Here is a 26,961-nt window from a genome sequence, read left to right as displayed (position 1 = left end):
CCTGGAAGCTTCCGTATTTTATGAAGTCAGGGGTCTCCTGAGGAGGAGTTAGTTGTTCTGAGAAGGTGCATTGACTCTGGAAGCAGCCTGAATCTTCCAGTTGTCACAGGAGATATCACAAGTGCCAAGTACTTTTGAGAATGGGGCATATGGCCTAATGTCCATGATTCTACCACCTCCCAATAGCATTGTACTGCAGAAGCTTTTAATACATGGATCTTTGGAGGATGTTAGAAATCCAAGTTGTATCACCAGGACTATGGATACATGTATTGGAGTCAACATGGATTGCTAAACCTAGTAGCCACCCACAAATATTTATTCTCATCAAAGTGTAAGAATCACATATTCCATGGCAGTATGACACACAAATTGAGTATCTGGATTGGGGTAAGTGTGAACATCCTTATTCTTCACACTTACTCCATTGGGAAAAGGGGAGTATTATTTAACTTCTGTGGGACCTATTTTCCTAATTTATATGATAGAAAAAATAGTAGTACTGGCCTCATAATATTATTGTGAGGTGGAAAGTGGATTAATATCGGTAAAGTTGGAAGACAATTTTTTGGGGGGGTGGGGTTTGAACTCAGGGCTTTATGCTTACAAAGTAGGCACTCTACAGTTTGAGCCACACCTTCAGTCCATTTTGGTGTGGTTATTTTGGAGATGGGGGGGTCTCATGAAATATTTGTGCAGGCTGACTTTCAATTGCTATCCTCCCAATCTCAGCCTCCCAAAGTCCTCACACATGCTAAGCAATAAGACTGGTCCCTTTTCCAGCTTAATTTCCATCTCCTTTAATACCTTTTTTTTCCTTTTCGTGGTGTTTGGGTTTATACTCAAGGCCTCATGCTTGCTAGGCAGGCACAGGCAGGCCACTCTACCACTTTAACCACTCTGCCAGGCCATCCTGTAGTACCTTCTTCATAGTAAATTTCCTACTCAGTAGGACTATGACAGATTACAATTTCTATTGTGTCTCTAACCAGAAATTTGGCCAATCATGATCAAGTAGGAACGGGTAGGCAGAATTCTTGGAGAGATAGTGGCATTTTCCTGGAAAAGTTCTGAATATTACAACCCTTTTTACTCCACCTGACCCTTTTCATTTTAGGAATGCTTTTTAGGAAAGGTTATATATTCTCACTTCTGCTTTTGGAATCTGGAGGGCTGATCTGTGAGCTGGTCTCCCAGTTACCTGTATTCCACTATACATTGAATAAAGTCCTGAATCTTTCCTTCAATGACCTCTTGTGTGGATACCAGCTCTGCTCTGGAGCGTTAAAGAATGGAGATTTGGCTCTGAGAAAACTAGATAACAGTTGTGGAAAGGAAGTAGAATTCACAGACCACAACGAGAGAGCATCAGCATTTCTAAGGTAGGCTTCAGACGCCTCCGTCAAACTGAGTCCCCCTGTCTGCTCAGTAGACAAACATTGATTTTCCATGGGCTCTGCTGCCTGTCACAATCGGACCAGGACTCCAGGAGGGCTTCCCAAGCCGAAGGCGCTCATGATTCCCAGAGGGCCACGTGTCCCACAGGAGCATCAAAGAAAGCAGCGACTCTGACTACCTAGCAGGATCCACCTGGCCCTCTAGGTTCCTGATGCTGAGTCTCCACCGTCCCTCCAGAGGTGAGGGACTCCTGCCAGGCAGGAGTCTGCGCTGTCCTCTGGAAGAGGAGCCTTCCTGCACCAGATCAGGGATCAACGGTGCTCTGGAGGAGAGGCCCGCCCTTGAATTGATGCCATTGGAGTGCATTACACCTTTGGAGGCGGCCATTGACCGCCACAAACTACGTTACCCACAATGCCGCGAGCAGAGTAATAAAAGAGCGAGCCAACATACGCAGAGAACGGCCGTTTGCCGGCTTTGGGCGGGTTCTGGGCGGGACTTCCGGCGCCGCCTGCTCGCTGTAGCTAGAGCTGCTGTCGCATGATTTCTCGCCTTCCGAGCTTTAGGAGAGAGGATTGGCTGACCGGAGCTGTCAGTCCAATCGGACTGAGAGTCGTCCCCTTTGCCCACCGACTGAGGGACAGGGACGGGGATGGCGGCGGCCGCCCTGAGACACCGGCCTCAGGTAAGTGCCGCGTCCCCGGAACTCACCATTCCAGAGCCCAGTGAGGGGCTTGCTTACGTCACCAGGTAGTGACGGGGGATGGCCTCCATTACTGACACTGGTGTGGGACAGTGGGACAGGCAGGGGACTGGTTTGTTGGGGCTCTGAAGCCCGGAGCATTGGCCCCTCCATGGAAAGGTGAGGAATTCCACCACTGTCCTCAGGCTCGGGAGCCCTGGAGGCTGTGATGGAGGAGGAACGGGGTCTGGGTTAGCCTCTTCAAGTTTTCCAAACGCTGCGCAGAGTTAGAGCAGCCTGGAAGGGGTGACACCGATGCCCAGGAAGAGTGAGTCCTTGTGTCACATCCACAGGTGGAAAGAGTCAGCGATGAGGACTGAGTTCTGAAGAGAATCCAGGCATCGTGACGTCACTTAGCTCCAGGTCGGGCAGGGGGCAAAGGGGCTTGGGCCCACGAAGCCCCACCATGGTCACTGTGTCCCCGTCCTCCTTCATCCCACAGGTTCCCAGGACTACCGCAGCGCGTATGGACGGTACTCACGTGAGTGGAGGATGTTCCAGAGATTCAGGGATGTGATCCCCCGGTCCCCACTGTTTCCGTATTTTTGTGCTAAGAATCTTTGCCTGCTGCTCTTCCACTCCGTGAGCCTGTTCTCCCTGAAGAATCCCCAAGCCAAAGGGCATAACCCCAATGTGAGTGTGTTAATGGAACAGTTTCTCTTGCAACTTTTAGCAACCAGTGGGATGAAATGAAAGATTACCCACATAACTCCACATATGTGGAAATGCTGGTATATGAGGCCAAACGTCTCAGGAGCCACAGGTTTTCTTTCCTTCTGATGGGACATTAGAGCAACCAGACAGAAATCAGGCTTGGGATGTTAGGTGTCTATTCTGGAGGTAATGGGAGATTTGGAACAAAAGAGGAAGGTAATTTAGAATAGATATTGAGTAAGAATGAGGAGATACAAAGTCCAGGAAGAGGAGGTCTTAAAATACTCCAGATGAGGGGTAATGTGGCTGCATCATTGTGGTGAGCAGAGAGACAGATGGTTGGGTTGTGGATTGGTTTTCCTTAAGAAAGGTAGATTTTGCTCTCTCTCTCACTCTCTGGTACTGGGGTTTAGGCAGGTGTGCTACCAGTTAAGCCCCACATCTAGCCCATAGTTTTTCATTTTTCAGGTTGAGAGAAAGGTAAAGAAGTTGAGTGATTCCAAGTTTTTGGTTTTAACAGCTGGGGGAATAAAAGATTCACTACTGGGATGTTAAAGTTGACCATTATTGGGAATAAGAGGAACTTTTTTGTTGGGGGGGGGCATCTTACTAGTGAGATATAAAGCATGGCATGTAGGCAAATGCCTGTAAGCCAGCCTTTGGGAAGTATAGGCATTAGTTGTAGACCAGCCTGGGCTACAGTCAGAGACCTGGTTTCTAAATAAATAACTAAAAATTTCCAAACAGTATTTGTGGAAATACCCACTTAGAAGATGGCTCACCAGATCTGGCACTCTGCAGGTTATTAACATGAACACATTCACAAAGGTGATGGGTGATGTTTGCCCAGGAGTATATCTTGAGTTACAATTAGGAAACGGAATAAAGTTTTTCCTTCTTTTTTTTTCTCTTATAGTTTTGGAACAGGTTCTTATTTGCTCAGGCTGGTCTTGAACTCATGGGATCATGTGGTCATATCACATCAGCCTCAGACTATAGGCATAAGCCTCATGCACAGCTGAACCCTGGTATTGATACTAATGCTATTAGAAGCCCAGGAAAATGAGGTTGGGATCCAGGACTGTGTCTAATGCTAGAACATAGGTAGAATTGGTGGCTTCACAAAGACACCTCATGGAGTGAGATAGCTGTAGGAACATATGAGAAAGTGGATAATCTGGCAGGTAGTTAAGATGGGTGGATACTACTCAGTTTCAAAAACTTAGTCATTGAGTCAAGATGACTGTGAGCCAAGTATCAGTGTCTGTTCATGAGACTTTGGATTCTCCAGCATTTAGGAATGACTTTTGGAATGTCTGGGGAGTTTCAGTCAGAGTGGTATATTGGCTCTTGAACACAAATGGTCACCTTGCAAGATCACTACGTCTGGAGTACAGGGTAATAATAGGAATGGACTATGGTTAGATTAAAGAAGGATGTGATTGGCAAGTGGACATTATTAGGTGCAGCAAAGTGGAAGAAGGACAATGGGTATCTTTGAATCCCCGGGTGGTTGCTGGTCACTGAGGCAGAAGCAAGGTATCATCAGGCAGAGAGGCATTCAGAGCAGGGTCGATGCTACCTCTCACACTAGGAACCATCAGAAGTCATGGTAGCAATGGATCTTGGCTAAATTTACCAGGCTTTCTCTGGATGCCTTGTGCTAATTAATGTGGGAAGACTAGGGAGATTCCTGTTGGGATGGGGGATGGAAGTGATTGAGGTAATGAGTGTGTGAGAGAGAAATGATCCAAGAAAGCATGTAGATGTGCAGAGAGAGGGGGACTATGAGCTTATAACCTGCAGGTATGGGCATTAAGATCATAAGGGTAAGCCCATATTTGTGCAAGGCACAGTCTAAGGAGCCCTTAGAGAATTGGCTGACAAAAGTAGAGCCCATATTGTGATGTCCATAATTATATGGCTTGTCATGCTCCACTTGCCTGTTTCTCCTAGAAGGACACAGTAATAGTGGAATATGATGAGAGAGGTGAGCCTCAGTTTCCCTGGGTCTGGTGTTTCCTCAGAGGTGTGAGATAGAAGATTGAGGAAAGAAAGAATGGGTGGGTGGGTAAACCTGGAATCCTAGGAGACAACTTGATCATTGTTGATGATGTGTCCCCATGACAGGGCTGTGTGACTTTTGAGGATGTGATTCTCCCAGGAAGAGTGGGGGTTTCTTGATGAGGCTCAGAAACTCCTGTACCTTGATTTGATGTTAGAAAACTTTATACTTACGAACGCTCTTGGTAAGGTCCTCAAATCCACTCTGTTTCTTGGTTTCTATATGTCCTCTTTTTTCATTGTCCTTTCTTTAGTCAGACTATAGGCCCTCTAACTTCCCTACTTTCTTGCCATATGTACTGTGCTTGCTAACACTGAGCTGTATGCCCAGTGCCCTGAGAAGCCCTAACATGTGCTGTTCCAAAATTTCATGGGAGTGTCTTGGTGGCAGAAATCTGAGTCACCTGATGATCTCACTTGTCTTGCCCTCTCCTTTGCCAGGTGACTATGTTCACATCCATGATACCTTTTGCACTATGTTTTGTCCCCTTCTAGCTCACCCTGCCTCATAGCTCTCTCTATCAGGAATTACAGGCATTTCATAATCCAGTACTCATGAGGATTGACTGTTTTGCTAGACCCTACTTCTGTGCTTTTGTGCAATATTTATTTTCTTTCTAATAATCTTTTGGGTATTGAGGTGTTCTGAGCCACTGCTGATTACCCACCTGGTTTATCTTTCTTTAAGAGTTGCATCCTTCATTTCCCATGAAGTTGGACAAATTAGGTTTTGAGAGAATCCTATTTGTTTCAGAGGGTGAAAATAGCAAGATGGTCTGACAGGAGTCTTGGCTTTGTGAGTGATAGCTGAAATATGGCAGAACTTGGGTTGTATTTGAATCATGCTAGGAACCTGAACTGTGTGCAACAGTGTTTTGGCATGTCACTAGCCTCCCTTATTTCTAACATTTCTTTCCCGTACTTAACACTTTGCTGACATGTCATTTCACTTGTGACTTCAGGTCCCTCGCTGTCCCATTTGCACCTCTACAATGCTTCTCCTTCAGTGTTCTCCAACTCTGACCTTCATTCAAAGTGTTTTGAGGTATGCATATGTCCTTAAGTGTTTCTCAACAGAGTTCAAGTTGTTTCCTTTGGCCCGGACCTAGCTGTCTTTTTTGGGGGTTTGGGGGGCAGTACCAGGGCTTGAACTCAGGGCCTACACCTTGAGCCACTCCACCAGCCCTTTTTGTGTTAGGTATTTTCAGAATAGGGTCTCTCAAACTCTTTGCGGGGGCTGGCTTCAAATCACAATCCTCCTGATCTCTGCCTCCTGAGTAGCTAGGATTACAGGCGTGAGTCACCAGCACCTGGCATAATTGAAGACTGTTTGCAGAGTAGTTGGTAACCCTGCCTGTCTCCTTGTGCTGCATCTCATCCTTGTGTCCCTTGTCTGATGAGATTTGCCAGATTTTACTGTTTTAGCAGCCCAGTGCTGTGAAAGAACCCCTTCTGCAGATTGACCCTGGCTGCCACATCCTCAAAACTATCTTGTGGGGCCAGGGGTGCAGCTCAGTGGTAGAGTGAATGATTAGCAAGTACACTGTCTGAGTTTGATCTAATACCACCCCCAAATAACAATTGTATAGATTCTTTCATTGGTGGGGCTTGTCCACCTTCCTTCCATAGTCTACATGCATTTTATCTCCATTTTTCTGATTTCAGGTTGTGAGCATAGAGGAGAGGATGAGGAGGCATCTCTGCAGAAAGTTTCTGTGGAAGGAGTGTCACACTTGAGAATTGTAAAGGCAGTCAAGAAGATTCACCTCTGTGACACCTGTGTCCCAGTGTTGAAAGACATTTTGCATGTGGCCGGTCCATCTGTGCAGCAGCAATGCTTGGTGGCAGCATTTGCAAGGTTTCCAAAGCACCATAAGCATCACAGTGCAGAGAAATACTTGGTGAGGGACATGGATAGGAACTCACATGGGAAGAACTATGGATTTTGTGTGCTAGGAAGATCTTAATTGTTTGGAACTTTCTACAGTCTCAGTTCATTCCAGAAGGTGAGAAGGCAAACAACTGTGAATTTGGGGAGGCCTTTCACCATGGAAAAAGTTATTACAAGTTATTTAAATGCAGAAAAGTTTCCAAGAACAAAAATGCGGCTTTTTATAACCTGCTATTACGCACTGGAGAACACCTTTATGAGCACAGTAAAATTCAGAAAGTGTTCCATGATGAGTATTCACCTGATCAGCACCGGAGTGTCCATGATGTAGAGAGGCCTTATGACTGTAGAGAATGTGGCAAATCTTTTAAGCAAGTACAAGCCCTTACTGTACACCAGAGAATCCATGTAGAAAAGCCTTATCAGTGTAGAGAATATGGGAAATCCTTTAAGCAATTGGATGCCCTTACTATATACCAGAGAATCCACACTGTATAAAGGCCCTATGATTGTACAGAATGTGGCAAGTCATTTAATTGCAGAGGTACCCTTATTCTACACCAGAGAATTCACACAAGAGAAAGATCTTATAAGTGTAGAGAATGTGGGAAGTCTTGTGCAAGTATGTGCTCTTACTGCACACCACAGAGTGCACACTGGCAAAAGACCTTATACGTGTAGAGAATGTGGGAAATCATTTAAGCTACAAGGTGCCCTTACTATTCACAAGAGTGTCCACACTGGTGAAATGTCTTATCAGTGCACAGAATGTGGCAAATCTTCTAAGGTGGGAGGGGCACTTAAACTACACTGGAACATTCACACTGGAGAAAGGCCTCATAAGTGTGGCAAATGTGGAAAAACTTTTCTTCAGTATGCCAACTTTATTAGTTACTGCAGAAATCATATTAGAGAAAATTCTTTAGAATGCTATGAGTATGGGAAAACCTTGAGGTAGAATGCTAGTCTCATTCAACACCAGGTAGTTCACCCTTGGAGAAAGGCTTTATGAGTGTAGAGGATGTGGAAAATCATTTAAACAGGCATGTGCCCTTACTGTACACCAGAGAGTACACACTGGAGAAAGGCCTTATGAGTGTACTAAATGTGGGAAATCACCTACCTAACTCTGGTCTCCTCACCAAAGGCATCATAGCATGGAAACACCTCGTGAAGGGAACAAGGGAGGGAATCTTTCAACCTGAGGTTGAAACAGCAGCAGAAAGTCTCTACTTTGGAGCAGCATTATTCATGAATGGAATGAACTTTTTGTTCACTGTATCCATATTAGGGATCCTTTGTTAGTGATCCAACTTGAAGTACCCATTTCCAAATGTCTAGATAGTGAGATCCCCCATGAGTCCAGGCACAGGATGTGGCTCATGATAGATGCTCTGCACATTCTGAACTTTCTGGTGTACTTTTCATATTGATGTCATTGCCATACTTTCTCATCAGTTACCCCCCTCAACCATCTTGCACAGTGGGCACAAGCTACACTGACAAAATAAAGCACAGTACATGTCTATTCTTCCTTCAGGGAAATGTTGAGTTGGCTTAACCATTAGGGCACCTTTCTTCTGTTTGCTGGGAGATCATGCCATGATATGACTCTGTTACGACCACAGGAACTCAGGTCAATCAGAGGCCTGCAAAGAAAACAGCCTCTTCATAAAAGTTTCTGGTCTCACATAACATTTGTAGTTGATGATCAAGGTCACTAACTGAAACTGCCTGCTTCACATTATTCTGGTTTGTGCAATAGTAAAGGCCTTATTATTGAATCCACCTTGAATTATTTTTACAACTGTATTGTTTGGCATATGTAGAATTAGGCTCTGTTTATATGAGAGGATGGACCACTTTTATAGGACCCCTATAAAAGTACCTCACTGGGGAGGAGCATAGTGGCAGAGAGTTCATTTTCCTGTGTTTCCCTAACGTATATTGCTGCCTAATACTTCCAGTGAAACAATCCAGGAGTTTTTTGTTTAATTTATAGCCTGAAAACTTCCATATTTTGTGGGACTAGGGGACTTCTGAAGGGGGTCAATTGTTCTAAGAAGGTGCCTTACTCTGGGAATAGCATGAATCTGTTCCTTTGTCATAGGCTGCAGGAGAATTAGGGGGACACAAGAATGTGCATTAGGTTGTAACCATGATTCCACAGGGGCCCTCTTTGCCAAAGACAGCAAAAGAGGATGGAAATAAAGAGGATAATGAAACAAAAAAAAAAAAAGCTGAACAGTACTGCCACTACTTCACTTAACACATATTCTCTGAAAAACTGAAAGCACAAGATAACAGGTGTCAAAAGCAGCCAATTCAGTAGCTAAGAATTTGTCCACTTCCAAATCGAGCAGGGTAGTGCTGACTAATGTAGGCTTACTGTCTTTACCATCATCTCATTCAGCCCTACACTGGAAAAACTGAATATGAAATTCCAGCAATAAACAATGAACAAAAGATTACAGCTGAGGACCTTAAGATTATGCTTTTTACCTGATAAGGTAACTACAACCAGTCAGGCACTGGTGGCTCACACTGATGGGAAATGAGAGAGGTGGAGAGAATTGTACACGTATTTCACTTACACATCCTTATAACTAGAACTGTATTAGGCCAAACTTGGGTGCTGAAATTTTGTTCTGCTGGTGCTGTAGAAAATGAGTAAATGGGCTGGTTTTCTTGACTTCAATCTATTCCACCACTTCTCCCAGGAACTAAGGATTTTCTCGCTCTAAAGTTGGCACAGGCGTTGCAGGGGTCTGTCTTCAAGGTCCTTTGAAACCACTTGCCTTCCAGCTGCAGGACTGCTCCTTGCTCCTCTTTATAGAGTCCCCGCCCCTGGACCCCTGCCTGGGAGGTGTAGAACCATCCTTCTGGGTGGGTACTGAGCTTTCTAAACTACATTACCCATGATCCTCTGAGACGAGCGGCAAAAAAGTGTGAGCCAATGAGCTGGAAGAAAATCTCTTCCGAGCTCTGGGCGGGACTTCCTGTGTTGGAGGGACGTCTTTACAGCTGCTGTTGGGTCAGTGCTGGTGGTCAGAGGTTTAGCAGCGTGGATCCGCGATCAAGGTGAGAAGAGTAGGCAGCCCTGAGCTGGGGAAGGTCGTCTCCACTGTCCACCAGCTGTTCTGACGAACGGCGGCGGCGTCGACGGCCATTCCCGGCTCTCCGCCCCGCCCGCCAATGGCGGCCGCCGCGCTGAGGGACCCGGCTCAGGTAAGTGCCGCATGCTTCCCTCTCACCTCACTGGCCTGCTAGAGCCCACTTGGGGTTCCTGATTAACCCCACTGGGTCCAGGTCATTGGGCGAGGTCGTGAGTGAGATCTAAATTTCTTAAGGTTTTGGGGAGTGTTAAAGGCACAGGGCAGATTTTTGTGACGTTTCGGAGGGGCCATTGAGCCAGGTGCATTTGTGTCCTTAATGGGAGAGTCGGAGTTTTCATTTTCAGACGCTGGGAACCATGGAGGGTTCTGAAAAGAAGAGGCTGATGGTCTGAGTTAGGCTTTTCAGGTCCCCAAAAGTTGCTCAGTTTCAGAGAAAGATGACACGGAACAGGCAGAAGGAGGTTGCGGCCTTGTACAATTTTGCAGTTAAATCATCACCAAGGAAGAAGCTCAAGAGACAGTGCACTCATTCCCAGTTACCTGGCTCCTAGATCGAACGGGGAAACGGGGAACCTACCATAATTTCGTGCCTATCGTGACCTCCCTCTTCCCACAGATTCCCATGACAGTGGAAGTGCTGGTGGACCCTGAACAGGTGAGTGGAAGATGTTCCTGGCCTTCCGTTGAGGTGACCACACCCTTTGCCTCTGTGACTGCGTTCTAGGACTTCTGCTGCTCTTCCTCTAGTTCTTGAGTTTAAGGGCCCTAAGAAAAGTCCCAGTATCCAGTGAAGGCTTGTGCTTCTGTGAGGAGTTTTGTATTCCTTGGAGCCAGTAGAATAGGGTATGAAAGGTTGTCCTAGGCCTAGGTACTGTTGGGCAAGCTTGTGGAAGTGAGCTGGCTTAGGGAACCAGAGTTTGCCCTTTTTTGAGAACTGAGAGCAGTGGTGCTACTCAAAAGTGGACTGTCTATCGCAGATATTGATGTCTATTTTGGAGGTGGTGGGAACAATAAGGAGGGTGGACTAGACGGACCATGTGGCTATAGCATGTAAACCAGATTGTGTTGAGGGAGGCAGTAGGAAGACAAAGGAAGAAGATGCTGCACTAGTCCAGGTGAGTGTTGATGGTAGCTGTACTGAAGTAACGGCTGTGGAAGTGGGAAATGAGGTTGGGATTCTGAACCAGTCTTTTAAGTAGGGCTGCCTGAGTTTTTGATTTTAAGGTTAAGTAGAATGTTGAAGTCATGTGTGCCTGCAAGATTTTTGACTTTAGCAAAGGAAGGGTAGGAGTTCTATTAACTGGGAATGTAAAGTTTATAAAAGCATGAATTGTTATTTGATATATCACAAGTTTAGAATGTCTCACAGAACAACTTTGGAGACATCAAGCAGGCAGCTAAGTACACAAGTGTGAAACTAAGGAGGGGTTCGAGATGCAGACATCCAACAGTTGTGACAAGATTCTGTGTAGCTGTGAGTTACAGTTTGGAGGAAGAATCCTGGTTATGGTAGTAATGCTAAGGAAAATCAAATCAACTGGGTCTTAGGCTTGGTCACCTGAATGTGGGTAGTGGCAACACAAGCATGGTGTGCAGATGTGGTCATGGGAAGAGTGTGGAGGAGGGAATGATCTGATTTGGTGGTCATGGTGCTAATAGACAAGGCACACAACATGGAGGCTAATACATGGGAGTAATTGAGCAAGGTGATGCAGAAGCCAGGACTTGTGCTTTTTTCTTCATTTTGGACTCAACAATTTGGTTGTTGCCCTTGGTGTATCTGGGGCCTTTTAGTAAGGTGAGTGGATTGGCTTAGGGCCCAAGTGGTCATCAAGAAGCGTCACTGGGCCTGTGAAAGAGATCCACTGAGAATGGTCTCATGGGATAGTGGAGAGAGAATGTCTATTACTAGTGGAGGACATCAGGTGCAACATGAGTAGTAAAGGTCCAGAGGTGTGTGAGATTCACAGGTGATTTTTTTTTTCATTTATTCATATGTGCATACAATGTTTGGGTCATTTCTACCCCCTTCCTCCACCCCCCGGCCTCTCGCTTTTCCCCAACCCCCTCGCTTCCAGGCAGAAACTGTTTTGTCCTTATCTCTAATTTTGTTGAAGAGAGAGTATAAACAATATTAAGAAGGACAAAGGGTTTTTGCTAGTTGAGGTAAGGATAACTATACAGGGAGATTCCTCACATTGCTTTCATGTAAATATGTGTTACAGTCTAAGTTGATTCTTTTTGAACTGACCTTTTCTCTATTTCCTGGTCCCCTTCTCCTATTGGCCTCTGTCGCTTTAAAGTTTCTGCATTAGTTCCTTTGCATTGAGGACATCAAGTACTATCATGTACAGGTGATTCTTGATGGATGAGTTTGAAGCAATGAACAGAGTCCAGTAGGGAGACCTCCAGAGCAAGACAGGGACTGTGGCATTGGGGTCTTGTAGTGTTCTGGAATCATGTTGGATCATATTTTCATTTTCTATATACTTTCCAGATGTCTGATGCTGAATTACATGTAAAAAGATCAGGGGTGTTCCTATGAAGTGAGCAGAGATTGAGAGTGGCTATGGATGTTGGACCCTGTGACATAGGGGTGATGGAAGGGCTAAAAGGCATGTGGAGAAGTCATGTCACATGTCTTCAGGGTCTGGCCATTTATAGGATATGACATTTAGGACCCCACATTTGCCTGTATAGGGGAAGTATGGTCTCAGGTCCTATGGAACATTTTTGAGGGGCTAAAATACAAGAGAAGCATGAAGATAAAAAATATCAGGTCAGATAGGGGCTGGAAATCATGGATAAAACAGCAAGACTGTAGTGTCAAGTATGGGGAAGAAAAGATAGAAATAAAGTGTATCCTGGGCACTTGCACCAAAATACTAGGGTAGTGGTTAATTTGCAAATAGCCAGGGTGTAAAGAGTTTGAAGCTATCAAGGGAAGAAGTCCTCCAGATCTTGTTGCTAGGTTCACCCTGTGAAGTAACCAGGGCTCTCCCTGCACTCCTAGCTGTTTCACTACATGAACCTGCATGAAGCAAGTCCTAAGGGAAAGACAGGATAGGCGAGCCTTCAACATTGGCCTAGAGCAACTGAGTACCCTAGATACCACAGGAAAGAAAATTAATCTTAAAATCATCCTTGAAGAAGGTTTTGGCAATAGCCCATAGTCCATGCAAATATTTGTAAGGAAAATGCCCCCAATTCCTGACACATATAGTCACAGAAAATATCACCTGAAGGACGTGAAACAAATTGGGGCACAGTGCCATGGGCACAACTACCCAAAGGTGAGCAAATAAGCAAACTAACATCTATTAGTCTATTCAAGACCCTAACTCCCATAACCTCCCCTGCTAACTTCAGCCCAGGAGGGGCTGTGGCATTGGGGAGTTCTCAGGGCTATGCACACAGTTCATCTCTATACATGTGCCAAGATAGTGAGGAATTCACTTGATGTCTCCAAAGTTGTTCTGTGAGACATTCTAAACTTGTGATATATCAAATAACAATCAAATAACAATTCATGCTTTTATAAACTTTACATTCCCAGTTACTAGAACTCCTACCCTTCCTTTGCTAAAGTCAAAAATCTTGCAGACACACATGACTTCAACATTCTACTTAACCTTAAAATCAAAAACTCAGGCAGCCCATACTTGACACTACAGTCTTGCTGTTTTATCCATGATTTCCAGCCCCTATCTGACCTGGTATTTTTTATCTTCATGCTTCTCTTGTTCCCGTTTTAGCCCCTCAAAAATGTTGTGCAGCACTGACCCACACCTATTATACTGAGATGTTCACATGTCCTTAAATATTCCTGAGTACTTTTCACCAGTTCCATTTGTGTATTCCTGGGCCTTTACTCAAGCAACCTTCTGTGTGACTGGCACTTATCACCAGCAGATGAGGTTGGTGGTGAGTTACAGTAGTTCAGGGCTTCTCATAAGTAACTCTCATCTCTTGGGTTTGGATCATGAGACAGTAATAGCTGAAAATGGTTTGCCAAAGAATGTGTTGGAGACCATGCCTCTTCTTGCCATTCTGCATCCTGTCCTTGTGTCTTTCAGCAGGTTTGTTCTTCTGAATTCAATGGTCTTTAGAGACTAACCTGCCCTTAGGTCTCATCCTCAAGATGTTTTGGCTCTTTTTGGTGTGTACATGATGAGTCTACCACTTCTCATCAGAGTCAACATTCATCTCATTACTATTTCTCTGATATGCAGTATGGGCATAGAGCCAGAGTGAGGACACACTTTTCATGCAGTGTTTCTATAAAAATGTCATTCATCTGGGTTTCAAAGGCAGGTCCATCCTCCTAGAAGAGACAACCCTGTGACATTTGCAGCTCAGTCTTCAAAGATATTTTGCACCTGGCTAATCCTCCACCAGCACAGAGAAACCTTTGAAGAGTGATAGAAGTGATTGATTTGTGAAGAATCACAGATTCTTTGTGTTAGGAAAGGCTTTCACCTGTAAGGAGAAGAAAGCCTCCCTGCTCACCTTGGGCCTTCTCCAGCTCCAGGTCATTCCTAAAGATGAAGATGAGTCTCAAAGTATGCAGAGAGCTTTCCTGGTGGAAAAAGTTAAGTGAACACAGAAAATGTGCCAGTCCCAAACACTCCATTGTCCACCACCTATTTCTGCACTGGAAAAAGGTTTCATGAATATAGCGTAGCAAGTACTCATTTGCTGAGCACCAGAGACCTGACATTGGGGAAAATCCTTATCAATTTGGGCAGTGTGTGAGATCTTTATCAAAGAGTTCAACTCAACATACACAAGAGAGTTTGCATTGGAGAACGGTCTTATCAGTGTGGACAGTATGGTGTTGGTGTGCCACTTAAGATGTTTTTAGGTCTTGGGAGTGCCACATCATGAATGGATTAACACTGGTATTGTGGCAGTGAGATGGTTCTTTGTGTGAGTGGGTTGTTATGACATCAAGTTCAGCCCTCTCTTGCCTTTCTTTAGCATGTGAGCTCTTTTTGCCATGTGGAGCCATCTGCCATACTACAGTGCAGCACAAAGCTCTTCACTAGATGCAGCCTCTTGAACTTGCGCTTCTCAGCCTGGAGAAATGTAAGATGTAAATTTGTATTCTTTATTTATTACCTTACCAAGTTTATGATATCCTATCATAGTCATAAAAAATAAACTGAGACAGCCAGCGTGAGACATCTTTTAAACCCCGTTAGTCTCTGGAGAGATCACATTAGTCAAAAGCCTTACAGCTGTGGCCACACAAATGCACCAATACTGCCTGCAAATCTATGGGAAAAACATACCAAACAACCACTCCCGAGCCTGCTGTGTGGGTCACAAGTGGCCACACCAACAGACTGAAAATGCATGCAGAGTGTTAAGTAGAGTGGGAATGTGCCTTTCTGTAGAGATAAGTCCAGTGTAGCAGAGCCTAGTGACAAACACACAGTAATTCCCTATGACAAGAATGTGAAACTGACACACCTGAACCCAGCCTGTACTCACACAAATGCCACATCCACCACAGAAAACTAGATGAGGGACACGAGAAATGAATCAGATACTTTGCAAAGCCTTTCAGGGACCCATGAGATAGGAAAAAGTTGCCGAAACCACAGCAGTTGTGGCCACACAATGCACCAGTTCTATGCACAGATCTGTATGACAAGCATAACAAATACGTACCCTCAACTTTGTGGAGAGGGTACAAATGTGCACACCAGGAGACTGAATGTGCAGACAAAGGCCAGGCATATGAAAACAGAACTTGACCAAAACCTAAGCAGTTGTCAGCCCTTGATAAGCAGGACGTGGTCAGTAACTGCCAGCTGCCAGTTGCCAGTAAGCAAGGCCTCTCAAACTCTCCTTTAGGCAATTGTGAAGAGCAGGGTGTGTAAGAGTCATGAAGTTGAGTCATTACCATCTTGAAGGAGGGGGTGATTTTCCCCTTCTTCCCCTCCTTCACTGTCCCATATCTATGTGGGAGTAATACATACCTGAACAGTGTTGGCATCTGTATATGGAGTTCAGGAAGGACGAGTCCTGTGCAGACACTCATCTCCATCCTCCACAGCTGTTAGAGAAGTTATTGTGTCTGTGTTCTTTGGTATTCAAGTTTCAGATCAGCATTTTCCTTAGTTTACGAGCAATTTTATTCACAGATAGGTCTCTGTCATTCATGTCAAGACAGGTTAGAGAGGTTTCATTCTTTACAGCTCTGAAGTCCTGTTTGTTTTGCCTTCAGGAGACAGAGCATTGATTTTTGTAAACAAGAATATATTTATATATTAGAGCATTGGTAAGACCTCTCTTCCCAGGGTGACCATTACCTCTGATTTTTTTTTTTTTTTCCTGGTACTTTGGTTCAAACTCATACTTGCTATACAAGCCCCCAGTCCTTTTGTTTTTAGTTTATTTTCGGAAAGGGTCTCATACTTTTTCCTGGGCTTGCCTTGGACCGTGGTCCTCTTACCTGTACCTTCCAAATAGCTGGGATTACAGGCATGTACCGCCATGCCCAGCAAGAAATTTTGCATGAAACTCCTCATTGGCACTTCCTGGGATGTGAGGTTATTCCATTCACTTCATCAGATGAGCTCTGCCACAGTCATACTGAGGCACATATGACTACTAAGGTGAATTTGGTAGTTTTAAGGTTTCTCTGACATGATTCAGCTAGCAGAAGGAAAATGAGAGAGGAAGGGGAGAAGTGATATCAAGTTGCTGACATAAATTACCTGTACATATTCTTGAAGCACTAGACATTTGACCAAACCTGGGTTCTCAGCATTAAAAAGTATTTCAACTGTATGCCTAAGGACAAGAGCAAATGGGCTCTGTTTATATCACATTCATAGGTTCTACTTAGCAAACTCTTAGAGACTGAGAGTGATAAGCTGGTCAAAGGTTACCCATGCCTGTAATTCCAGGACTCTGTGGACTGAGGCAGGAGGATTATGAGTTCAGTGTTACACAAAGAAACCATGTCTCAAAAAGGAAAAAAAAAATTAAAAAATTTAAAAAGAGAAACTGAATCAGAGTGGTATAGCTTCTGTCATCGAGCACTGTGTGCTTCTGTATGTCAGAACGTAGCTAGCATTTGTTTAGTTGGATGTGATACAGTACATAGAGATATGAATGATTGTCAGGAATAAAAATTCTCCACAGAGCTTCTCAGAAACAGGAGAGATGTCATGCCTGTCAGGGCCACATGGGGAAAGACCAGGGTCATTCAGTCATATAGGGTAGAAAGAAGACCATAACTCACTATTTATCTGAATATTCACTAGAAAAAATGGGGAAGGTAGGATAGTTTCATTAGTCAAGCTAAGGAATAAATAGTTCACATAACTATTTTGGACTTCAGGCTGTTTTCCTGTTGTCCTGTATATAGCCTTGGATTACTTTAGGATAAGGTGAGTCAGCTTTCTGTAAGACAGATTGATAAAGGAACTGGCTGAGGATGTGGGCTCTACATCACTTAATCTTTCATAAAAAGGTATGCTCCTAGGCTAGTTAGCCTTTGGTCTCTTAAAAATTGGCCAGCATCCCTAGTCACCTACAATTGTGATCTTTTCATTTCCAAAGGTAGAGGAGCCTCAGTGTGTAAGGGTCATCCCCTGTTGGTACTGTTAGAGACCCTGATACTATGAATTTATATGATACACTCAGGATTGCAATCGTATGTTCTCCCTCATATGTGGACATTAGATCAAGGGCAAACACAACAAGGGGATTGGACTATGAGCACATGATAAAAGCGAGAGCACACAAGGGAGGGGTGAGGATAGGTAAGATACCTAAAAAACTAGCTAGCATTTGTTGCCCTTAATGCAGAGAAACTAAAGCAGATACCTTAAAGCAACTGAGGCCAATAGGAAAAGGGGACCAGGAACTAGAGAAAAGGTTAGATTAAAAAGAATTAACCTAGAAGGTAACACCCACGCACAGGAAATCAATGTGAGTCAATGCCCTGTATAGCTATCCTTATCTCAACCAGCAAAACCCCTTGTTCCTTCCTATTATTGCTTATACTCTCTCTACAACAAAATTAGAGATAAGGGCAAAATAGTTTCTGCTGGGTATTGAGGGGGGGAGCGGGAGGGGGTGGAGTGGGTGGTAAGGGAGGGGGTGGGGGCAGGGGGGAGAAATAAACCAAGCCTTGTATGCACATATGAATAATAAAAGAAAAATGAAAAAAAAAATTAAAAAAAAAAAAAAAAAAAAAAGGATTGCCTGTAGGGCAGGATGGCCAGTTGGTCTGGAGTCTTAACTTTGTTCTAAAGGAACACACTAAAGAACCCCAGACCGAATCCAGCTCTTCAGTGAATGACAGGTGAAGTGCATTTGCCTTGCAGATAGGACACAGGGACATTGGGTCTGACTGAGTCTGTACAGGACATGTCCTTTGTTAACCCCTAGAAGCAGCTGAAATGATATCTTTAGCTTTTGTGAACATCTGATCTTGCTGAGTATTGAATGATATGTCACTAAACACTTGACTGCTCAGCGGTAGCTGCAGCTCTCCAGAAATCCACATGTTGTCCCTTTAAGGCAAGCAAATCCCTCAGTCACTTTAGATCTACACTGCAATATCCAGGCCCTTTGTCAGTCACCTGACCTTTGGATTACTGGTTGAGTACACTCAGTTGTGGCCAACATTGACCACAACTGGTCCCAGAAAGGGACCTCGTGAACTATTTGCCCAGAAAGGCCCAGACCCCTTGGAGAAGTCCCTGACCCAATGATTGTACAGCAAAGTGTTGCTTCTGTAATTGGATGGCTCATTCTGGTGGTACTTCTGGCTTTTCTCTAGGGAGGTGCATTATAGCAGGTTAGATTCTTGTGAGCCATTTGTTCCTTAAGAGATGACAACAGCACAAGAACCAATAGGAGAGGTTGTCTGCTTGTACCAGTGTCAGAGCTACCAGTGGAGTCTGACCCCTGTTACCTGTTCTACTGCAGAGTCTGATGATGGTGGTCATGGTAAAGGATCCAGCTTTGTTGAGTGTTGTTTTCTAGGGCCATTATCCTCACTGAACCTGAGTCCTCTAGAGCCTGGCAAGGGGCCTCTTCATGTCATCACATTTCAGGACCCTATATTCAGAACAGTGAGAACCTAGAGTGTGAATGCATCAATTTAAACCCAAGTTTGATGAGGTATTGGGGAATGTTATAGGTAGGGCTGGAATATGTAGTCTTATTGACTGAATTGGGAACATGCATGCCAGGTTGGGCAGGAGAGAGATGACATGGGTAATCAGAAAACACCAGCGTTAGGAACCAAGACTAAGGAGACTAAAGCAGCACGGTCACATTAATCCTTGAAGAAAACCTGTGAATTCTTTCCATCACACTCCCTTCCTTTAGGTGTTAAGTGAGTTACAATTCCCTTAGATTAATTCTTTGACCAGAAAAGAATACTCAGGTCATAAGGAGCAGACACAGTATCATAAGACTTTGGTAAAGCCTCCCTATACCCCTTGTCTCCATGTTTGGATGATAACATCAAAACAGGAATTTGAGCCAGGCATCTATAATCCTAGCTACATAGGAGGCAGAGATCAGGAAGATTGTTGTTCAAAGCCAGCCTGGGCAAATAGTTCAGGAGACCCTATCTTAAAAATATCCAATGCAAAAAAGGGCTAGCAGAGTGGCTCAAGTGGTAGACTGCCTGCCTAGCAAGCATGAGGCCCAGAGTTCAAACCCCAGTACTCAAAAAAAAAAAAAAAAAAAAAAAGAAAAGAAAAGAACAGAGAACAGGAACTTAACAAAATGATTATAGTTGCCAGGTGCTCACCTGTCTAGAAAAAGTTTAAACCAGACTCCCTAGCTCAGGTTAGATGGTGTAAATACTCAGGTTGAGGACCACCCATTGAGCCCTTAGTTTCCACCTTCTGCATGTCAGAGGGTGCTTCTTTACCCCTTTCTATATTTTATTCGACTGTATTAAACAAAATTTTGCTGGCCTCTTAGCTTCTGAGTCTCCCTTAGGTATTTCTCCAAACTTCTTTTTGTCATTGCTTTCAAGAGCTTAGGAACTGGAGGGTGATTGGGGAGTTAAATCAAGGATTCCTCTGTCATAAAGGGAATCCTTCTCCATGATATATCTAAGGAGTTTAAAACTGATGGGTAAATTTAGGTGCATGAGTGGTCATCTTGTGAATCACTTGCCTGTGGTGGAGAGCCACTGGGGAAGGGCCCCGGAGTTAGCAGGTAAGAAAGGTTGACTGGTGAGTCATTGTGCCCTATTAGTGGTAAGGGCTATGGGAGTCTGGCATCTACAGGTGTTTCTTGGTGTTATATAAGTCAAGATGACCTTCAAAGCAGAATGGGGGTACCTTTCAGTAAGAATCACTATTGTCCTATTTGGGTTTTGAGGAAGTCACTAAAGGGAGTGGAACTCAACTTATCACTCCCAAATTCCTTCTCTTCTAATGTGGAAAAGAATTTCAGTTTGAAACATGAGGCAAGATAGACCAGAGCAGTTTTATTCAGCAAAGCAAAAGAACAAAGACTTATAGGTGCTATGTGGGGATATGTGAGAGTTTAACATCAGGGGGACTTACACTACAAGAAATGGGGTACCTAGTGTTCCTTTGTTCTAGGTAACTGGCATATTTAATAACCCTTATTGGTATGGTGTATTGACATTACTGACTTGGCCTGGGCAACTAAATATTTTGGCTTCCTGCATGCTTTGGTCCTTGCAACACGTATGCATGCTTATTGTAACTTTTATGAGATTCTCTCAAGATTTTCTCTGTTCTAAGGATGAAGTGACACCAGGCATTCTCAAGGCAATATTTTTCTTTATGATAAGGTTGCTTAGTTACCAGGGAACACTGATTACCTGGGACAAATACACAGGGTTTGTCTTTTGAATACATGGCTATAATTCAGTTGAGGACATGTAAAACTGAAGGAGAAAAGTCTGCATGCTCTTAAGTATTTCTTAATTCCTGGCTGCCATTTTCCAGCTTAAGGTATCTAGACTGTCCATGTCCTCTTTTGTTATGTTAAGTCTACTCAGGATACTATGTGCCAAGAAGACTAGGGCAGGCAGATAAACACATGTGTATTAGGCAGGAAAGTGGAGATACTGTGGGAGTGTGCATGAGAGGTGTGCTCAAAAAAATAATGTGCACCTGGAGAAAGCACATGCGATGGTGGTGTTGTGACTTTGTTAGTAAAATGAAGGAGAAAGGTGAGTGCATATTTAGAGGTAACTGAGCACAATCTGGGGGACTCTTGAGCAATTAGTTGTCAAGAGTGGATACTGCCCTGCATGCCAGGACCAGATCTCAGGTGGTGTCTACATGCTACTTTCCTATTAGTACTGTTGGAAAGACATACTAAGCAAATATGCCACAAGAATAGATTGGGGACAAGGAGCACAGGGTCTGGCATCTTCTCTAAGGTGGGGAGGGTGGCACATAGGGTAAACAGAGGATGGGTATGAGATTAACTTAGAATCCTAGGAGTGAAGCTGATCATGGAATACTCTGTTTTGACCATGACAGGACTGTGTGACCTTTGAGGATGTGGTCATTTACTTCTCCCAGGAGGAATGGGACCTCCTGAATACATCTCAGAGGCTCCTGTACCTTAATGTGATGCTGGAGAACTTTGCACTTATAACCTCTCTAGGTAAGGCTGTCATACTCTCCCACACCTTGGTCTCAGTTCTTCCTATTTTCCACAGAGGCAGTTTCCCCCTTCTGCCACTAGTCCGGGTCTCTACTAACTTCTCCACTCTTTGGCATGTGTCCATGGATACTGTTGCTGAGCTGTGGCACCACCCTGAGAAGCCCTAAGAGATGCTGCTCCTGTGAGTGCAGGCAGGGATTTGGAAGGAAGGTGTCTAGCAGTCAGCCCAACGGGTCTCTCCTTGCTTACCCTCCCCTGAGTAGGTGGTTATCTAGATCCATGACATATTTTGCCCTTCTCACTGGTACTTCCTCACAGCTGCCTGTTTCAGGAACTCCAGGCATTGTCATGATCAGTAGCCACATGGACCATGCACTACTCTTACCAGTTCCTCCTTCCATTCTTCTTCGTAGTACTAGTTTTCTTTCCTCTTCTGTGCTGAATTGCTCAGGGCCACCACTGAGAGCCCTCCTGCCCTCTCTTTCCCTTGGGACTTGGTTTTGTGCCTCTCCGATCTGTGCAACTGGGTTTCCAGAAGAATCTTGGTTGCTCCATAGAGAAGACATGGAAAGAGCTCAGAATCTTTCCTTGTCTAACTGAAGGGCACCTCGTTTGGAAGCGCTCATGACATCTGGGCTGTTTTCCTATCACTCCTGGGAATTGTACTGTTTGCTTAGTGTTTGTGGTGCCACTGAACCCGTCCCTCCCACCACCCAACACACACACATTTCTACCTTCTCATCCCCATACTTGACACTTTCTAACTTGTCATTCATCTATGCCTCTGCACTCTAGCTGCTTCCCCATCTTTCTGGTCTCTGTATATCACTGCACCTCTGTAATGTTCTCCCTCACTGACCCACATGTAATGTGTTTTGCATTGTGTACATATATTTAAATACTTTTTTTTTACTTAGACTTGAACCCAGGGCATCATGCTCTACCACTTGAACAAGCTTACTGGTTTACATTAAGTACTTCTAAATGCAGTTCCAGTTGTGTTTTCTCAGGCCTGACATCAAGCAGGTTTTTTTTTGATCGTGGGACCAGGGTTCAAATTCAGGCCCTTGCACTTGCTAAGCAGGCACTCTACCACTTCAGCCACTCTCTCAGCTCTCACGTAGTCTTTTTAGTCCCCTGGTCACCAGCTGGCAAGTTTTAATGGATGACATTGTGTGGTGAGTTTAGAGTATTTTATGTCAGATCATTGGATAGAAGTACCATTTGGTTATACCATCTATAGACTGTTTATAGAGAGGTGTGCTCAAAAATCTGCCTCCTCCTGTGCAGCAAGTCCTTTTTCTGGTGCTGTGAAGTACCCCCATTTTTCATTGACCTCAAAACAATCCTATGAGACTTGGGGTGTAGTTCAGTGTTGGAAGGCATTCCTGGCATGTGTACAGCCCTGGGATCCCTCTCCAGCACCACAAAAAAACTATGGACTTTTTCTTTGGCAGCTTACTCCATCTCCTCTTCTACAACAGTGTACATATAATTCACTGTCATTTCTCTGATTTCAGGTTATGGGCATAGAGAAAATGATCAAGAGGCATCTGTGCAGGAGGTGTATGTGGAAGGAGTGTCACACTTGATGACTCCAAAGGCTGATCCAACCTCCCAGAGCGCTCACCCTTGTGATGTCTGTGTCCCAGTCTTGAAAGACATTTTGTACCTAGATGATCCACCTATGCAGAAGCCGTACCTGGTTGGGGCAAATGAAAACCTCCCCCAGCACCAGAAATATCATAGTGCAGATAAACCCTTGAAGAAGGATGTGGATAGAAACTCACTTTTGAAGAGTGATGAATTTGGTATGTCAGGGAGTTCCTTTAATTATGAGGATCTTTGGAAGGATTTCCCACCTTTATTGGATCTTCTGAGTCCCCAGGTCATTCCTAATGGTGAGAAGCTAAACATCTCTGAGTTTGGTGAGTCCTTTCATCATGGAAAAAGTTATTACAACTTGCCTAAGTGCAGAACAACTTCCAGGAACTTAAGTATGTCTTTTCATAACCTGAAACTCTACTCTGAAAAAAATATTTATGAGCACACCAACTGTGACAAAATGTTCCATGATGAGTACTCACTTGCCCAGCACCAGAGAGTCCACATTGTAGAAAGGCCTTATGAGTGTAGAGAATGCGGCAAGTCCTTTAAGGAGAGATTTTCCCTTACTGCACACCAGAGGGTTCACACTGGGGAAAAACCTTACAAGTGTAGAGAATGTGGGAAATCCTTTAGGAGAGGATGTTTCCTTACCATACACCGGAGAGTCCACACTGGAGAAAAGCCTTACGAGTGTAGAGAATGTGGGAAATCCTTTAGGGAAAGGTGTTCCCTTACTAAACACAAGAGAGTCCACACTGGAGAAAGGCCTTATAAGTGTGGTAAGTGTGGGAAATCTTTTACTCAACGCACCCACCTTGTTAGTCACAGCACAATTCACACTGGAGAGAAGTCTTATGAATGCAATGAATGTGGGAAAACTTTTAGGCAAAAGTCTGTTCTCATTAGACACCAAGTAGTTCACAATGGAGAAAGGCCTTATAAGTGTGGTGAATGTGGGAAATCTTTTAATCAGCGCTCCAACCTTATTTCTCACTGGGGAATTCACACTGGAGAGAAGTCTTTTGAATGCAGTGAATGTGGCAAAACCTTTAGACAGAAGTCTGTTCTTATTAGACACCAGGTAGTTCACAATGGAGAAAGGCCTTACGAGTGTAAACAGTGTGGCAAATCCTTTAAACGAGGATACGCCCTTACTGTGCATCAGAGGGTCCACCTGGAGAAAGGCCTTATCAGTATAGACAGTGTGGCAAATCCCTTAAGTGAGGATACACCCTTACTGTATAGAGAGTTCACCCTGGACAAAGACCTCATGAATGCAGAAAATGTTGGAAATCTTTCACACAACATTCATCTCCTTCAACCCCAACAGCATCGCATCTTAGAAAGGCCTCATGAAACTAGTGATTATAGGACAGCTTTCAGCCCAAGTTCCAACATCATTGAGCAGCAGAAAGTCCCTGCTTGGGAACAACTTTAGATCTGACAGGAATGTGCTTTTTGGTCAGTTTATCTATACTAGAGAGCCTTTGTGCCAGTACTTAACCCACACACTTCCAGATGTCTGGTGGGTGAGATTCCTGGAGTTCAGACACTGGGTGAGACTTCCAGAAACTGTTCTGCACATTATGAGCATTCCAGGGCCTTACCAGAGTAAAATCATTCTTGGCAAAATCCACCCTGGTGTGGTAAAGCAAGCCACATATGTCTCTTTCCTCCCTGGAAATCTTGAGTAGCCTGCTCGATTGGGGGAACTTTTCCCTTTTCTGAATACTCATACCATGATACCCCCAATAGTGCCAAAGGGACTCGCTCCTAGTTCCACTTGTGCTTCCAAGGCAGGCCTCATTTTCCATGGAAATTGTTGCTCTCACACAGCTCCTGTAGCTGATGTTTCTAGTCTCCAAGTTGACTGGCTACTGCCTGCCTCACATTTATACGCTTGTACACTAATAAAGGCCTTATTGTTGAATCCATCTTGAGCCATGATTGTTGTAACCATATGGGGTGGGCTCGTATAGAATGTATTTCATTTATGTGAGGGAACATACCATTTTAAAGGAACCACAACATATGTGCCTCAGTAGGGAGAGTATAACAGGAAAGTAATACCTATTCCAGTTTTGACCTATGTGGATTGCTATCCAAGACCTCCCATGAAACAATGTGAAACTTTGTGGTCCTAATCTGTGACCTGGAAACTTCCCTATCTTATGAGGTCAGCGGTCACTTAGGTGGGGTCAGTTGTGACAATTTGCATTGACACTGATTACCATGAGTTTGTTCCATTTGTCACAGTTGATATTGCCTGAGACCAGGCACTTTTTTGGGGGGAGGGGGCAGTACTGGGCTTCAAACTCAAAGGCTTTGTGCTTGCAAGGTAGGCACTCTACCACCTGAGCTGTTTTTGCTGTGGTTGCTTTGGAGATAGGACCTCACTTTTTGCCCAGGCCACCTTGGGCCACGATCCTCCTATTTTACACGTTCTGCTTTTGCTGGGATAACGAATATGACCATGGGACCCAGTTTTTTCCTTTTTTTTTGCATTGAGGTGAGGTCTTGCAAACTTTTTTGTGAGGGCTGACCTGGAACTGGGATCCTCCTGACCTCAGTCTCCTAAATAACTAGAATTACAAGTGTCAGCCACTGGTGCCTGCCTGCTCAAGCACTTTTTGGAGAAGACATTTCCACAGATTATACAAACAGGCACATTGTCTGATGTCCATAATTCAACCACCTCCTAATAGTTCTCTTAGGCCTTTGTAGAGCATCACAGGCCCAAACAATAGCAGTAGGCCTAAGGATGCAGATTTGGAGACAATACTGTGTTGCTAAATCTGATAGCATCCCACAAATGTTGGTTCTGATCATGTTGTTAGTATCAATGTCCCATGACAGTGTGACACAGAAACTGAGCACATGGCTTCAGGAGCAAGCATGCACATTCTTAGACTATATTATTTCTACTACTATTATTGACACCACCAGGTTTTGAACTCAGGGCCTCACACTTGCCAGGCAGGCACTGTTACCACTTGAGCCACTCTGCCAGCCCAAAGTGAGGGATAGGAGAGATTCTCTCTCTCTCCCTCTCTCTCTCTCTCTCTCTCTCTCTCTCTCTCTCTCTCTCTCTATATATATATATATATATATATGTATATATATATATATATATATATATTTTTTTTTTTTTTTTGTGGGACAGGGGTCTGAACTTAAGGCTTCATGCTTGCAAAGCAGGTACTCTATTGCTTGAGCCACACCTCTGATCCAAGCATGCACATTCTTAATGTAGATATCACAAAGACAATGGAACTGATATTTAACCTCTTATGGCCCAGTTACTTCATCCATGTAACAGGAATAATAATACTGACCTTAATAGCACTTCATGTGGTCCATATGAATTGATAGCTGTAAAGGTGGAGGCATAGAAAATGATATCATAACAAGTTCTAAACACACTTTTCTTAAAATAAAGTAAATGAATATTGAGTTCTCTTCACTTCATTCCTGGAAGCCAGCTTATCTAGAAACTGGTCTGATGGAAACAATGAGGAGAGTGCCTTTACAGTATGAAAAGGCCCCGTTTACAGGGTTCCTCTGATCACTTTACCCTAGAGCTTTTCTGTAGGTTAGGTAAGAGGTTCCTATCCTTTCTCAGGAATAAAGGGGGAGCCTTGGATAAGTTCCATCATTGCCACTTGTCAGCTGTGTAGGAGAACATTCTGTATCCTGAGAATTCCCATGCTTCTCATGACTTCAGCATCTACCTCTGAGTATGTCTGACTGCCAACTGGACACATCTTCCCACATTTCCCTCTTTATCTCTCCCATTTGCATCTCCTCTTTCTTCTTCTTTCTTGTTCTCTTCAGTTGTGGGGTTTGAA

At 44.1% G+C, this 26,961-nt stretch overlaps 1 protein-coding gene across 6 annotated transcripts; it reads left to right on the top strand.

Moving 5' to 3' along the window:
* Positions 1-1,895: 1,895 nt before the first annotated feature.
* On the top strand, positions 1,896-25,047 carry LOC109674636 (uncharacterized). Of its 6 annotated transcripts, none has more exons than XM_074058530.1 (9): positions 1,896-2,083; positions 2,434-2,503; positions 2,583-2,773; positions 5,821-5,903; positions 6,524-9,977; positions 10,482-10,520; positions 14,846-14,953; positions 21,379-21,505; positions 23,026-25,047. In XM_074058530.1, exons 5-9 carry the CDS (start codon positions 9,945-9,947, stop codon positions 24,549-24,551), a joined length of 1,833 nt encoding a protein of 610 aa, XP_073914631.1. In that variant the 5' UTR covers positions 1,896-2,083; positions 2,434-2,503; positions 2,583-2,773; positions 5,821-5,903; positions 6,524-9,944; the 3' UTR covers positions 24,552-25,047. The 6 variants fall into 6 exon arrangements, with proteins under 6 accessions (XP_073914631.1, XP_073914633.1, XP_020007164.1 ...); XM_074058533.1 differs by lacking the exon at positions 1,896-2,083 and adding an exon at positions 2,107-2,260; XM_074058532.1 differs by lacking the exon at positions 2,434-2,503.
* The last annotated feature ends 1,914 nt before the right edge of the window (positions 25,048-26,961 follow it).

The sequence above is a fragment of the Castor canadensis genome, chromosome 16 (genome assembly GCF_047511655.1).
Source record: "Castor canadensis chromosome 16, mCasCan1.hap1v2, whole genome shotgun sequence".
Taxonomy (NCBI): domain Eukaryota; kingdom Metazoa; phylum Chordata; class Mammalia; order Rodentia; family Castoridae; genus Castor; species Castor canadensis.
This window is presented reverse-complemented; position numbering and strand designations above follow the sequence as displayed.

Excerpts from the sequence above, each read along its gene's own strand:
- LOC109674636 (XM_074058532.1), top strand. The coding sequence starts at position 9,945 with ATGGCGGCCGCCGCGCTGAGGGACCCGGCTCAG. Across the intron at positions 10,521-14,845 it reads TGCTGGTGGACCCTGAACAG|CATGTGAGCTCTTTTTGCCA; the intron begins GTGAGTGGAAGA and ends GCCTTTCTTTAG. Across the intron at positions 21,506-23,025 it reads TGCACTTATAACCTCTCTAG|GTTATGGGCATAGAGAAAAT; the intron begins GTAAGGCTGTCA and ends CTCTGATTTCAG.